The sequence below is a fragment of the Coenobita brevimanus genome, chromosome 78 (genome assembly GCF_032717465.1).
Source record: "Coenobita brevimanus isolate Jiangsu-jjx chromosome 78, ASM3271746v2, whole genome shotgun sequence".
NCBI classification, from domain to species: domain Eukaryota; kingdom Metazoa; phylum Arthropoda; class Malacostraca; order Decapoda; family Coenobitidae; genus Coenobita; species Coenobita brevimanus.
The window spans coordinates 32,065,251-32,078,555 of record NC_137031.1 but is presented as its reverse complement, the minus strand read 5'-3'; the positions used below and the strand labels follow the sequence as shown (position 1 = coordinate 32,078,555).

General features: G+C 46.6%; 1 protein-coding gene across 1 annotated transcript in view; it reads right to left on the bottom strand.

Annotated features, from left to right (window-relative positions):
- RhoGAP100F (Rho GTPase activating protein at 100F) overlaps nucleotides 1-13,305 on the bottom strand; it is a 90,787-nt gene that overhangs the window by 56,069 nt on the left and 21,413 nt on the right. The window contains exon 2 of the mRNA XM_080279480.1: nucleotides 11,326-11,439. Coding sequence (XP_080135606.1) covers nucleotides 11,326-11,439 — 114 coding nt within the window. The remainder of the gene's footprint in view (nucleotides 1-11,325; nucleotides 11,440-13,305) is intronic.

Sequence of the window (13,305 nt, the reverse complement as noted above, 5' to 3'; positions counted from 1 at the left end):
TTTTCTCTACCTGTATTTCATTCCCAGTCTGTTCTCTTCCTCCTCCCACTTCACGAGAGAGAGAGAGAGAGAGAGAGAGAGAGAGAGAGAGAGAGAGAGAGAGAGAGAGAGAGAGAGAGAGAGAGAGAGATGCAAAAAAAATAATTACAGGAAAGGAACATGGGTAAGGAGAGAGAAAAGAAAGAAAAGGCAGAACAGAAAATAATAAGACTCAAGGGGCAGAGAGAAAGAGAGGAAGAGAAGGAGACAGAGATGAGAGGAAAAAGAACAAGGAAGAAAAAGGTAAGAAATGAAGAAGGTAAAAGGAAGACAAAAGGAGAAGAGGAGAAAGAGGAAGCGAAAAAGAAGGGAAAGGGGAGAGGTGGAAGCGAAGAATAAGAGAGGTGGAAAGAAGCGGGAGAGAGAGGATGGGAAGAAGAGGAAGATGAGAAGAGGAAGATAAGAGGAAGAGGTGGAGGATAAGAGGAGGAGGAGGAAGAGGGATCAAGCAGGCAGGAAGATGGTGCTGCTGGTTTGAGAATGAGGCGGTAAAGAACGAAGAGGAGGAGGAGGAGGAGGATGAAGAAGGAAAGGGAAAGGGAAAGGGAAAGGGAGAGAGAGAGAGAGAGAGAGAGAGAGAGAGAGAGAGAGAGAGAGAGAGAGAGAGAGAGAGAGAGAGAGAGAGAGAGAGAGAGAGAGAGAGCAGGTAGATCCCACACACAAGCTGGGAATGTCTCGGTGGAATTCGTCAATGGCATTTTCTCGACACCACACATTTTTCGGTAAATTTTAACTTTTTTCATATTTTTTCATCATCAGTATTTTACAGTAAATTTCGGAACTGCTTCTGTTATAAATTTTTTGTTAAATTCATTGGGATTTTTGGTATTTATGCTACTTCTCTCCTCCATCTCCTCTTCATTCTCCTCTTCCAGCGCCTGCTCCTGCACCTCCTCCTTCATCTTCTTTTTCTTCTCTTCCACCTCCTTCTTCTTCTCCTCCTCCTCCTGCTTCTCCTCTTCCTCCCCTTCCTCTATGGGATGTGGATCACTGAGGGTCCCTGTTAGTCAAGTGACCACCATCGGGATTTTTTTAATGTACCAGGGGTCACTGCTTCAAGAATGAAACTTGTGTACTGTCCCACATGGGAGAGTTCCTTGTCTCAGTGGAGTGAACGGAGCTATTGCCTGACTGACTGCTGCCCACCTAAAAAGCGCCAGGGAAGGTTGCCGCACCACCCCTAAACATCCACTCTGTGCATTGCACATCTACACTGTGCACTGTGCAGTCCCCTTTTATCTAAGACACCCGTCCTATATACTTTTCAATCTCCCCAGTGCAAAGAAAGCAATATAAGCACAGATTAGGATCTGCACAGATAACCCTGAGTTAACGGTCACTACTCTTACTTTCGACCTGTGATGGGCTGTGGATCACTGAGGGTCCCTGTTAGTCAAGTGACCACCATCGGGATTTTTTTAATGTACCAGGGGTCACTGCTTCAGGATGAAACTTGTGTACTTGTCCCACATGGGAGAGTTCCTTGTCTCAGTGGAGCAAACGGAGCTAGGGCCTGATTGACTGCTGCCTACCTTAAAAGCGCCAGGCAAGGCTGCTGCACCACCCCTAAACATCCACACTGTGCAGTGTGTAGCTTCCACGTTATGTCCACAAACTTCTCATTAACTCAATGTAACCGGTTTATAATGTCATGCCGTAACTATTATTTTATTTGTTTACTCTCTCTTTCAGGTTACTCTATCGGGTAGCTTATAGATAAAGTATTATAGAATGTGACTTTTCCTTTCCAGTGTTTCCTATAAAACTTCCATGTCAGTTTTTCCATGCTGAATGGTGGTTTTTCTCACTTTTTCCTGGAGGGTTTGGTGGTGGGGGAAGCCTTCTTGCTTTACTATCCTTATCCTTCAACATGTAGAGTTAGATCTTGTAGTCATAGTTTTCTCTAACAAACAGCCTCAAAAGGACCATAAGGTCTGTTGCTGTTTGCTTTCCTGTGTAATCCTGTGTAATCCTCCTTCTTCTTCTTCAGTCTCCAACCCTCAAACCCCACCTTCCCATACATCATCACTTCATTTCCCTAACGTCACCTCTTTTATTCATGCCACCTCCAGACGATTTTCTTCAGCTCAAAACAAACATTTCGAACAGAAGGGGTTCTTTAAAGCCTTCATTAAGCCCTTCACTACTGGGGGTCTGCACTAAGGTTAAGAAAACTGAAAGACGGTAGGATCAAAATTGGCCTTACTTCTCCTTCTCCTCTCTTTCCTCCTTCTTTTCCCTTTGTTTTTTCTCTCCTTCCTCTCTTCTCTCTCAACCTTTTCTTCCCGTTTTCTTCCCCCTTCCCTCACCCCTTTCCCTCCCCCCTTCCTTCACCCTTTCCTCCTCTTTTTCTCCTTCTTTCCTTCCTCCCTCTCACTCCTTCCTCCCTTCTCTCTTCCCAGTCGTCCTCCCTATCCCCATTTCCTTCTCCTCCCCTCCTTCCATCCCATGCTTCTCTTTCTCTCCCCTCTTCCTCTCCTCCGTCTTCTCCCTCCCTCTCTCAGTCTCCCTCTCTACCTTTCCCTTTCCCCCCTCCTCCCTCCCTCACTTTCCCTCCCTTCCATCCTCCCTCCCTTAAAGAGGAGTGATGGAAGGACTCGAAACACTGAACACCATCGTACCCTCCTTCTCTCTCTCTCTCTCTCTTCTATGCTATACTGTTCCTAATCTGCTATACTGCAATTCTTCAACACAGAGTTAGATTGTTTGTCTTTTATTAATTTTAAGGATGTTACACCTAGAAACTCTCTCTCTCTCTCTCTCTCTCTCTCTCTCTCTCTCTCTCTCTCTCTCTCTCTCATCCTGTTCTTAAGCCTCTTTAATTAGAGTGAGTCTTTCTATTACGTACCACCTCGAAGGCCCGTACGGGGTGTGTGGTCTGTGTATCTATGTAACTTTATATTTCTGTTGCTTTCCTTTATTTTTGCTCTTAAATAATAATAATAATAATAATAATAATAATAATAATAATAATAATAATATTAATAACGCTACTACTACTATTACTACTACTACTAATAATAATAATAATAACAGGACACTGGCAGAAGGAAGTACAGATATTATAAGAATAAAAAAAATCAGCTACAAGGCTTAAGTACTGTAATAAGATTTCCTCTAAAATTTAATAATATCGTCAGGAAGCGGCAAGAATATATATATATATATATATATATATATATATATATATATATATATATATATATATATATATATATATATATATAAAGGAAAAAACTCAAAAATAGGAATACAAATCATTGGTGGAATTTTCACAGTTACGATCAATTCTTTTTCGTAACTTAGGTATGTTTTTACAGGAAGAAGTAGACAAGGTAAGATTGTTGCACTCCTTTCCCTGACCATCCTGCACAAAAATTATAAGCTGAAGTAATTTTCGCCTCGCAACGAAGATTTATTTATGGATTTAGGACAGGAAACTGTGGAAGATTAGTCAGCCTTCTTAACCATTTCACTACGTATCTGGTGGAGCGATGATTAGTGCACCAGTGATATAATTATTACCACATCCTACCACCCGAAAGGACACTACACCTGCCAACATGGGGCAAATTGCACCCTTATGAACGCCACTCTGCGTTACTGGATTGAGGGGGTGAACGTGTTTTATTTCCGTCCTTCCATAACATTCTACATTTTTCCCCGCACCATTTTGTCTCGGCATTTTGGTTCCGCCTGCCCCCTACCCTTAACCATCCCCACCCTCAGCCTCTTCCCCTCTCCCTGCCCCTTTTATCACCCCCTTCCCTGCCTCCTCTTCCCCCCCTCCCTGCCTCCTCTTCCCCCCTCCCTGCCTTCTCTTTCCCCCTCCGGCCCCACGGGATTACACGCCCCCGCGTCACAAAGATTTTGCGGTCCCAACACCTGCTTCCTCACCCCACTCCCACCCCTAACCTCCCCTCTCCCCTCCGTCAACCCCCAATCTCTCTGGTTCTCTCTCCACCTTCGCCCCTTCGAATCTCTCCATCCCTTTTATCCTCCTCCTTCTCCTCCTCCACACCCCTCTACTGTTTATCTCCATTCACCCCTTCCTCATCCCCTATCCCTTTCCCTAATTCCACCCTCTCACTGCTTCTCTCTCACCCTTTTTGCCTCCTTTACCTCTCACCTCTCATACCTGTAACCCTGCTTCCCTCCTTCCCTCATCCTTCCTCCCTCACCCCAAAGTCTCATCCTTCACCTCTTACGTAACCTTTCACCCTCAATCCTTCTTACCTCTTTACGTCTCCTCCTCTTCTCCCCCCCTCTCTCCCCCTTTTCTCTCTCTTTCTCCTTCCCTTTCTACTCCCTTTCTCATCTTCTGTGCTTCCACACTCCTCCCCACCTCCCTCCCCTACTTTAAAATCCTTTCAGTCTCCCCCCTTTTCTCTCCACCAATTCTCCCGCCATCCTTCCTAATTTCCTTTTCTCCCTCTCTTCTCACCTCCTGCTGTCCCCTCCCCACTCCCCTTTCGTATACCCTCCCTCACACCTTTCCCAGTGTCTCTCCCCCCTCCTTCCCTCACCCCCTTCCCACCTTGCTTACCTTTTTTCTCACCTTTACTTCGGATTCAACCCCCCCACCTCCCACTCTCGTGTTGCTTCCTCTCTCTCTCTCTCTCTCTCTCTCTCTCTCACACACACACACACACACACACACACACACACACACACACACACACACAGTACACCCAGCTACTCATAAACTCCATCAGCCCCACGATCGAACACCGAACGCAACACCTATACCCCCCTCAGCCTCCTATACTTCCTCCCCCCTACACCCTAAACCCTGCATCCCAACCCCCTGCTCTCTCTCTCCTCACTGATCCCACTCCTACCACTACTCTACCTACCCTTCTTACCCTGCCTTGCTTTCCCCACCCTGCCCACTCTCACTTTGCCTCATCCACCCTGCCACACTCACCCTACCTCACCCGCTCTGCCTCACTCACCCTGCCTCACCTACTCTGCCTCACCCACCCTACCTGCCTCTTCATAAATACTACCTAACCTTTCCTGTCTTGTCCCATTATCCTCACCGACCCCATACCTTGCCTAACCAGACTCTCTCTCTCTCTCTCTCTTGCTCTACAGGGGAAATCATGTCAGTGGCGGAACTTGGACAGGCAATTAATTTTATATCTCTCCGGTCTCTTCATCTCTCCACCTTAGTCTCACCTTCTCTCCATCCGTCTCTCCATCTCTCCACCTAAGTCTCTTCACCTTTACTGTCTCCAGTATCTCCATGCCTCTCCTTCTCTCCACCCGTCTCTCCATCTCTACACCTCTGTCTCCCCATCTCTAATGACTCTCCATCTCTCCAAACCTGTCTGTCTGTCTGTCTGTCTCCGCTTCCTCACCTTCCAAACCCTCCATCATCTATTCTTCCAATCTCTCCACTTTTCCCAGTCTCTCCAACTTCCTCCACTCATCTCTCCAGTCTCTCCACCTTCCTCCTCTCATCTCTCCAGTCACTCCACCTCTTATCTCTCGCCACAATCTCTCCCTTATCTCTGACTGCCGCCCACTCGCCTTACCAGGGTGTCATGTGTGCCAATAAAGCAAGTTGGACACACTATTAATTTTGATGTGTGTTGGTGTGGCTTGGAGTGGTGATAGAGAGGCTTGGAGTGGTGACAGAGGAGGCTGGAGTGGTGATAGAGAGGGTTGGGATGGTGACAGAGGCTTGAAAGGATGATAAAGAGACTTGAAGTGGTGACAGAGAGGGTTGGAGTGGTGATAAGGAGGCTTGAATTGGTGATGGAGAGGGTTGGAGTGGTGATGGGGAGGCTTGAATTGGTGATGGAGAGGGTTGGAGTGGTGATGGGGAGGCCTGAATTGGTGATGGAGAGGGTTGGAGTAGTGATGGGGAGGCTTGGATTGGTGACAGAGAAGCTTGGCGTGGTGATAAGGAGGCTTGGAGTGGTGATAAAACTTGAAATGGTGATAATGAAGCTTGGTGTGGTGACAGAGAGGCCTGGAATGGTGATAGATTTTGAGTAGTGATAGAGAGGGTTGGAGTAATAATAATGAGGGTAGGTGAGATGATGGGGAGGCTTGGAGTGGTGACAGAGGAGGCTGGAGTGGTGATAAGGAGGCTTGGAGTGGTGATAGAGAGGCTTGGATTGGTGATAAAGAACCCCGGAGTGGAAATAATGAGTCCTGGAGTGGTAATAGAAATTTGGAATGCTGATAGAGAGGCTTGGAGTGGTGAGACTGAGAGATCATTTACTGCTGAGGGGGAAGAGATACAAAGTTAAGATTTCAAGCCGACTAAAGAGGCAAGGAAAATGGAGGGAGGGAAAAATGAACATACTCCCTCGTCATTCATCATCATCATCATCACCACCATCATCATTATCATCATCATTCCTCTGTCTCTAGTGTTAAAAATGGTGTAATTACTTCAGAAATATAAAAGGAAAGAAAACAAGGGCACTATCATCAGAGTGCCGTGAGAAAATAGGCCACACACCCATTCTTTCGTGTGTGTGTGTGTGTGTGTGTGTGTGTGTGTGTGTGTGAGAGAGAGAGAGAGAGAGAGAGAGAGAGAGAGAGAGAGAGAGAGAGAGAGAGAGTCTCTTCCTTCTCTTTAAAGCAGACTGGGAGAAGGGACGAGGGGGGGGGGGCGAAGGGAGGAGGAGAGGGGAGGGGAGAAGAAGGAAGAGTGGATGGGAGAGAGAATAGGAGGAAGAATGAAATGAAAGTGGGAAGGGGGAGGGAACGGGAAGAGAGAGAGAGAGAGAGAGAGAGAGAGAGAGAGAATGGGGAACGGAAAAGAGAGAGGGGAGATAAGAGGGGACAGGTAAGTTGGGGAAGAGGAATGGAGGGAAACAGGGTAGGTTGGTGAGGCAGAGGGAGAGAAATGGGAAAAAGGAAGGAAGAAGAGGGAAGGGAGGGGAAGGGAGGGGAAGGGAGGGAGTAGGAAGGGAGAGGAGGGGAAGGGAAGGGACGGGAAGAGAAGGGACGGGAAGGGACGGGAAGGGAAGGGACGGGAAGAGAAGGGACGGGAAGGGAAGGGACAGGAAGGGAAGGGAAGGGAAGGAGAGGGAAGGGGGGAGGGAACATGAGACAGTGGGACCTCCTGCTGGCGCTTATGAAAGAGGGGAGGGGCGACTGGGGTCGAGACAGGAGGGGGAGGGGGAAAGCGGGGAGGAGGGAGGAAAGAGGGGTAGGGTAGGGAAGGGGGAAGCTGTGAGGAGTAAATGGGGGAGGGGATGAAGGGGAGGAAAGACTGGAAGAAAGAGGGCTAGTACGATAGAGGAAGGGGAGAGGTGTATGAAGAGGAAGAGAGAAAGGGACTGAAGAGGTAAGTATGGGATAGGAAGGGGGAAGTTAGGATAGTTGACTGGGGAAGAAGGAAAGGGGAAGAAGCAGAAGAGAGAGGGAAAGAGGCTGAAGAGATAGGGGAAGAGGCAGACGAGAGAGAGAAGGAAGCAGAAGAGAGAGGGGAAGAGGCAGACGAGAGAGGGGAAGAAGCAGAAGAGAGGGGGGAGGGAAAGAGATGGGGATGGAGTGTGAAAGAGGTTAGGTTGGCAGGGGGAACTGGGGAAGGAAGGAAAGGGGAGAAAGTGAAGGGGTAGCAGGGGAAGGGAGCATAAGAAACAGATAGGGGAGAGGAAAGGGGAGGAGGAAGGAAGGACACAGATGGAGAAAGGGAGAGAAGAAGGGAAGAGGAACAGGAAAAGAGGGGAGGTATGGAAGGGGGTAGGAGAGGAAGGGAGTGCGATGGAGAGACAGAAATGAGGAGGGGTTATGAGGAAAGGAGGGGAGCTAGGGAGGGAAGGGAGAAGGATGAGAAGAAGGGTTAGAGGAGAGGAGAAGGCATGGAGGAGGGGCAATGAGAAAAGGAGGGGAGCTAGGGAGGGGGGGGAGTAGGATGGGAAGAAGGAACGGAGGGGAGCTAGGGAAGGGAGGGAGTAGGATGGAGAGAAGACAAGGAGGAAGGGTTAGGGGACACAAGATTGGGGTGCTCCTGCTAGCGCTTATGAAATAGAGGGTAGGCGGCGTCTGGGCTCCCGCTAGCGCTTATGAAACAGGTCACTGCTGCCATCCACTCCTGCCAATTTTACAGATCTGGTACACACATCCACACACACATCATTACGGTATACATTTAGCGTTATTTTTTTTTATATCCACATCCACAAACATTCATTATGCATTTAGCGACAGTTTTTAATATCCACATCAACGCATTCATTTTTATTTGGCAATCTGTTATACATTCATTTTACAGTCATGTTTCTTTATCAACACATCCACTTTAATTTGCAATTTTTAGAGCCTCATCCATACATATCTATTTTACACTGAACGATTTTTCTTTTTTATACATTTGTAGCCAATCTTAGGGATAATTTAATAATTCCAGCAGTTATTACATTTACAATAATTTTTCCTTCCTTTTCCTTCGTTTTAGATCTTTACCAAACTTCGGTGATATTCAGGCAAATTTTTAGCATATTCCTTCCTTTTCACAGACAACTTTTTTCCTTTTCTTGTCCGGGATCTTTAGGAAACTTCAGCGATCATCCGCCAATTTTTAGCATAATGGCTCCATCAGCGCCAAATATTCTCAAAGATATTCGCCAAGCACCTAGCAATATTCCAGCATATTCCTTGGCGATTTCTATAAGATTTTGGCGTAATAGTGGCATTTAAACATCTTTTGACGGGTTATTTGGCGATATGCGAATTTTTCTCTTGATTACTGAATGAGCCGTATTTACTGGCACATATTTCGTAGCGTCTTTTTCCTTACGATTTATTTTGTACTGAATAAAATAATCTGGAAGAAAAACATAGACAGAAATAAGATGTCTGGCTGAAGGAGGTTAATATCCTTTGGCGACTCTGTTCAAGCCCCGTCCTCTCCCAGCCTCCCACCCTGCTCCCTCCCTCCCTGTCCCCCAGTCTATATCCCTCCCTGTCTCCCTTCCACCCAAGCTTTCCTGCCTTCCTCCCATCCCTCCCTGCCTCCCAGCCTACAACCTTCCCTCTGCCTCCCTTCCTCAGCTCCACTCTCCCTCCTCCTTCCGTCCCTCCCTCCCTGCCGCTCAAATCTGTCTCCCTCTCCCTGCCTATCTTCCTCCTCCTCCTCCTCATCATCATCGTCATCAACGTCAACATCATCATCATCATCATCATCATCATCGCCATCATCATCATCATCATCATCATTAACATCACCATCATCATCATCTGACAGCTTTTCTCAGTTCATGGGAACCTCTTCCAACGAATGGTTAATGAAGCCAATATCTAACTCCTTCATTTAAAAAAAAAAAAAAAAAAAAAAAAACTCATAATCTGTATTCTTGCTACTACCAGACAATTACCTTCAGCTCAGGGAAAACCTCTAATAATAAAGGTGATAATGACAGGTAAATCTCTCTCTCTCTCTCTCTCTCTCTCTCTCTCTCACACACACACACACACACACACACACACACACACACACACACACACACACACCTGCTGGTCCCCAAACGCAATCTGGAAGTCCTTTATTTCCAGGAGTGGTGGTTTATCGTCGGGGTGAGGAGCCGAGAGAGAGAGAGAGAGAGAGAGAGAGAGAGAGAGTCGGGAGAAGGATGGAGGGGGGAATAGGAGGGAGGGAGGAATGGAAGGGAGATCAGGGGAGGAAGAGACGGCTGGATGGAAGGATGGAGAGAAACATGTATGGAGAGGAAAGACAGGGGATGGAAAGGAGAGGGAGTGAAGAGAAAGGCGTGAGGAGGGGGGGGGGAGCTGGAGAGAGATAGGAAGAGGGAGAGAAAGAGGGATAGATGCAGGATGTGTGGACTGTCGCGCCAGGCTCTCTCTCTCTCTCTCTCTCTCACACACACACACACACACACACACACTATCACCTGTCTCTCTCTTTTGCCTCTAGCTCTCAGCGTTTTTCAGTGTCTGTCTGCTCTCTTTCTCTCTTTTTTAGCACATACATTATTCCCTCCTCCCCCCTCTCTCTCTCTACGTACCCCTCCTCTCTCGCTTCTAGCAAATTCACATTATCACTTGTTTCTTTTGTCGCAAGCACAGCCTCCTCTGTCTGTCTGTCTGTCTGTCTGTTTCGTACACCTTCACTTAATCCTCCTTCTTTTACTTCCAAAATTCATTAATCCTTTCACTACGACACCTACATGCAACTCAGTTAAATCGTCTTGCACGTGAAATACATGAAAAATTTCACAAGCCATCCCGTTTAAGAATACTAGACTCCAGAATCCAGGTAACCATCATCATCATCATCAACTCCATCATCATCGTTATCATCATCATCATCATCTCCATCATCATCATCATCATCATCATCATCATCATCATCAGACTACGCATTCTCACTCTCACTCTCATTCTTACTCTTACCCATTCACCTCTCACTAACATACTATTTCATTCACTTCTTTCAAACACAAAAAGAAACAGGATGACCAATAAAATTCTTGACTCAGTAAGTGAACCCAATCCTCAGCCACTTCTCCACTTTAAACCAATACTTCAATCGACTTCTGACACCCTCTCTTCCTTCCCTTCACTCAATCGATTTTGCAGTCACTCAGGCAAATGACGACGAATACTCACCACACTCACAGAAATCTTAATAATCATAATATATATAAAATTCTGAAAGGAGGTTGATTAGGGATGATACAATATACATCAATAACATCAAAACAATAACTACTATCTGTTTATAGTCAGACGCCTTAATCCCGTGCGGGGTGGCCACAAATAAATCGCCTCAATGTCGCCCTGTCCCCTGCCATTTCGCTGCCCTTCCCCCAGCTCACATCTCCTCTCTCATATACCTCTCCAATCCATCCTCCATCTCATCCTCGGTGTAACTACGAACGATTAATATTCCACTATTTTTGAACACTTGTTCCTTACATGTGTTCGTCCTATCAACAGTAATAATTCTGAAAACCAAACCACTATTTAAGACAAACAATTCTATAGTTCGTTCACCTTAACTTGGCCCAGATTTGTGTTATATTTGTACCTTAGTTCCCATAGCTCAGTGGCAGAAAAGAATATGCTGGGACAATACATTTTTTCCACAGCATTCCATGACAAGCACCAAATTCTAATATCGATCTACAATACAAGTCAGCATTCAAGACGGGGTGACGGTATGATTTTAGTCAGATCTAAGTGAAAAGAGTAAAGAGCAGTGTTATTCTGGCGTTATAACCTAGGAATGAGATGGAGGGATGGCAATCTGAGGCCAAGTTAAAGTGAAAGCTAATAATAAAGGACCCAGCTACCCACCTTGCGGAAGTCTCCCTGGACCACCATGCTGGGGGGCTCTCTGGATCGTGAGGGCCCCGCCACCTGCCGGCGGGGGGACGCGGCCATATCCCCACCCACGCCATTTGACCCCTCCTGAAGCACACACAAGAGCAGCACCATTAGTACAGGAGCACACACAAGAGGAACGACATCAGTACAAGAGTGAGGGGTTAAGGATGGGGAAAGAAATAAAAACCGTGGATCACAGGTGGCGAGAAAAAAAAGTGTATTACCAGAACCTCTCTATTTTCCTGTTATTTTTTTCTTTCTGGCTCCTCCTTCCTTAATTTCAAAAACAAAAGATTATGTACCCAGTACAATGTGTAGGAATATCCCCATCAGCATCCACACATAACAAACACAACCATTTTTTAAATTACATTAGTCAAGAAGAAATACAAGCTACAAAGGACATAATGTATACGTCTACACATAAAAATATAATATGCCTTTTTCTTTATACTCCTTATCATCATCATCATCATCATCATCATAAGACATATAAATCACCAACTACACCAGGTATCTTTATTGGATATAATTATGACAACAGTACAGTACACAAGAGAGTATACTAAGCTTCCAAATGACAAACATTCAGAGTTCGAAGGCATATACAAGAAATAATGTTTTATATTACACAAAACAATAGTACAACAATGAGGGAGTTTAGAAGTATATCACACACACACACACACACACACACACACACACACACACACACACACACACACACACACACACACACACACACACCTGCAAATAAACCTCAACTCCTTAAAGACATACCCCTTTAATATAACCCTAAATTTTATACATACAGCACCCACCCAAGGAACTAAACTAAATTAAAGTTTTCAGCAGCCAGGTCCAGCCCTAAACCACCGCCTCACCACCCATTCCTCTGACACTTATTTGCCTAAAGTTTTGTGGGTCTTCATTACCTCAGAGCAACTGCATCCCTTCACTGATCTTTCATTACTAAATTTCCTTTCTGACCTAACCTAACCTGACCTATACTAAACGAAACTAACCTCGCCTAAGCCACTACAGTCCTTCACGGTTCTCATTCCTGACCTTTCTTTCTCTAACTTTGCCTTAATTTCTGGTGTGCTACTGTGCTAACTTTTTCTATCCCTTCCCGTCTCTGTCGTGACACTTCCCTCCTTCCCTTCCTCTCCTTTCCTGCTGAAGCCATCTCTTCCATTCCTAAGCTTTATTTCCCTCCCGTTCTTCGCCTCTTCAGTGCGGTGATGTCTAACTTCATTCCTTGTGCAGCTAGGTAACTTTATCCAGCTTAGGGCAGACCTCGTAGTACAGGGACAAAGTGCACCCTCTTATGTGTTCTTCCTTTCCTTAGACTCCTCTTCTTGTTCCTATGCTCTCTTCTCCAGTCTAATGCCTAGCCTAAACTCCCTCTTCCCAGATATCCCTTTCCATGCAGTGATAGCAGCGAGCCATAGGTAAGGAGGGGAGGAAAGGGGGCTGGGGGAGGATAGAGGTGGTGTGGGTAGGGGAAGTGGTGGAGGGGAAAAGGAAGTGGTGGTTGGCGAGGGATGGGAGGCAAAGGAGGGGAAGGGATGGGGGTGAAGATGGGTAATGGGAGGGGAGTTGGAGTAGGGTGAGTGGGGGGTGAGAGGAAGGGGAGGGCTGTTGGGGGGGGATGAGCTCTTTACCGCCTCCTCTGCTCACCATCACTGCCGCTGGGGGCTTAGCTAGGTGGGGTGGAATATGGGGGGGTACGGTGTGGGTAAGGAAAGGGGAGGGGAAAGGCAGGGTTGGGGTACGAGAGGCAGAATAGGGGCGGGAGAGACAAGGCAGGGGTGGGAAAGGCAAGGTAGGGGTGGGAGAGGCAGAGTAGGGGTGGGAGAGGGTGTGTGTGGTGTGGTGGCTTGGGTGGGGAAGGTTGGGATAATGAAGGTGTAAGCTGGCTGGGGAAGGCTGGTGAGTGGGGAGGTA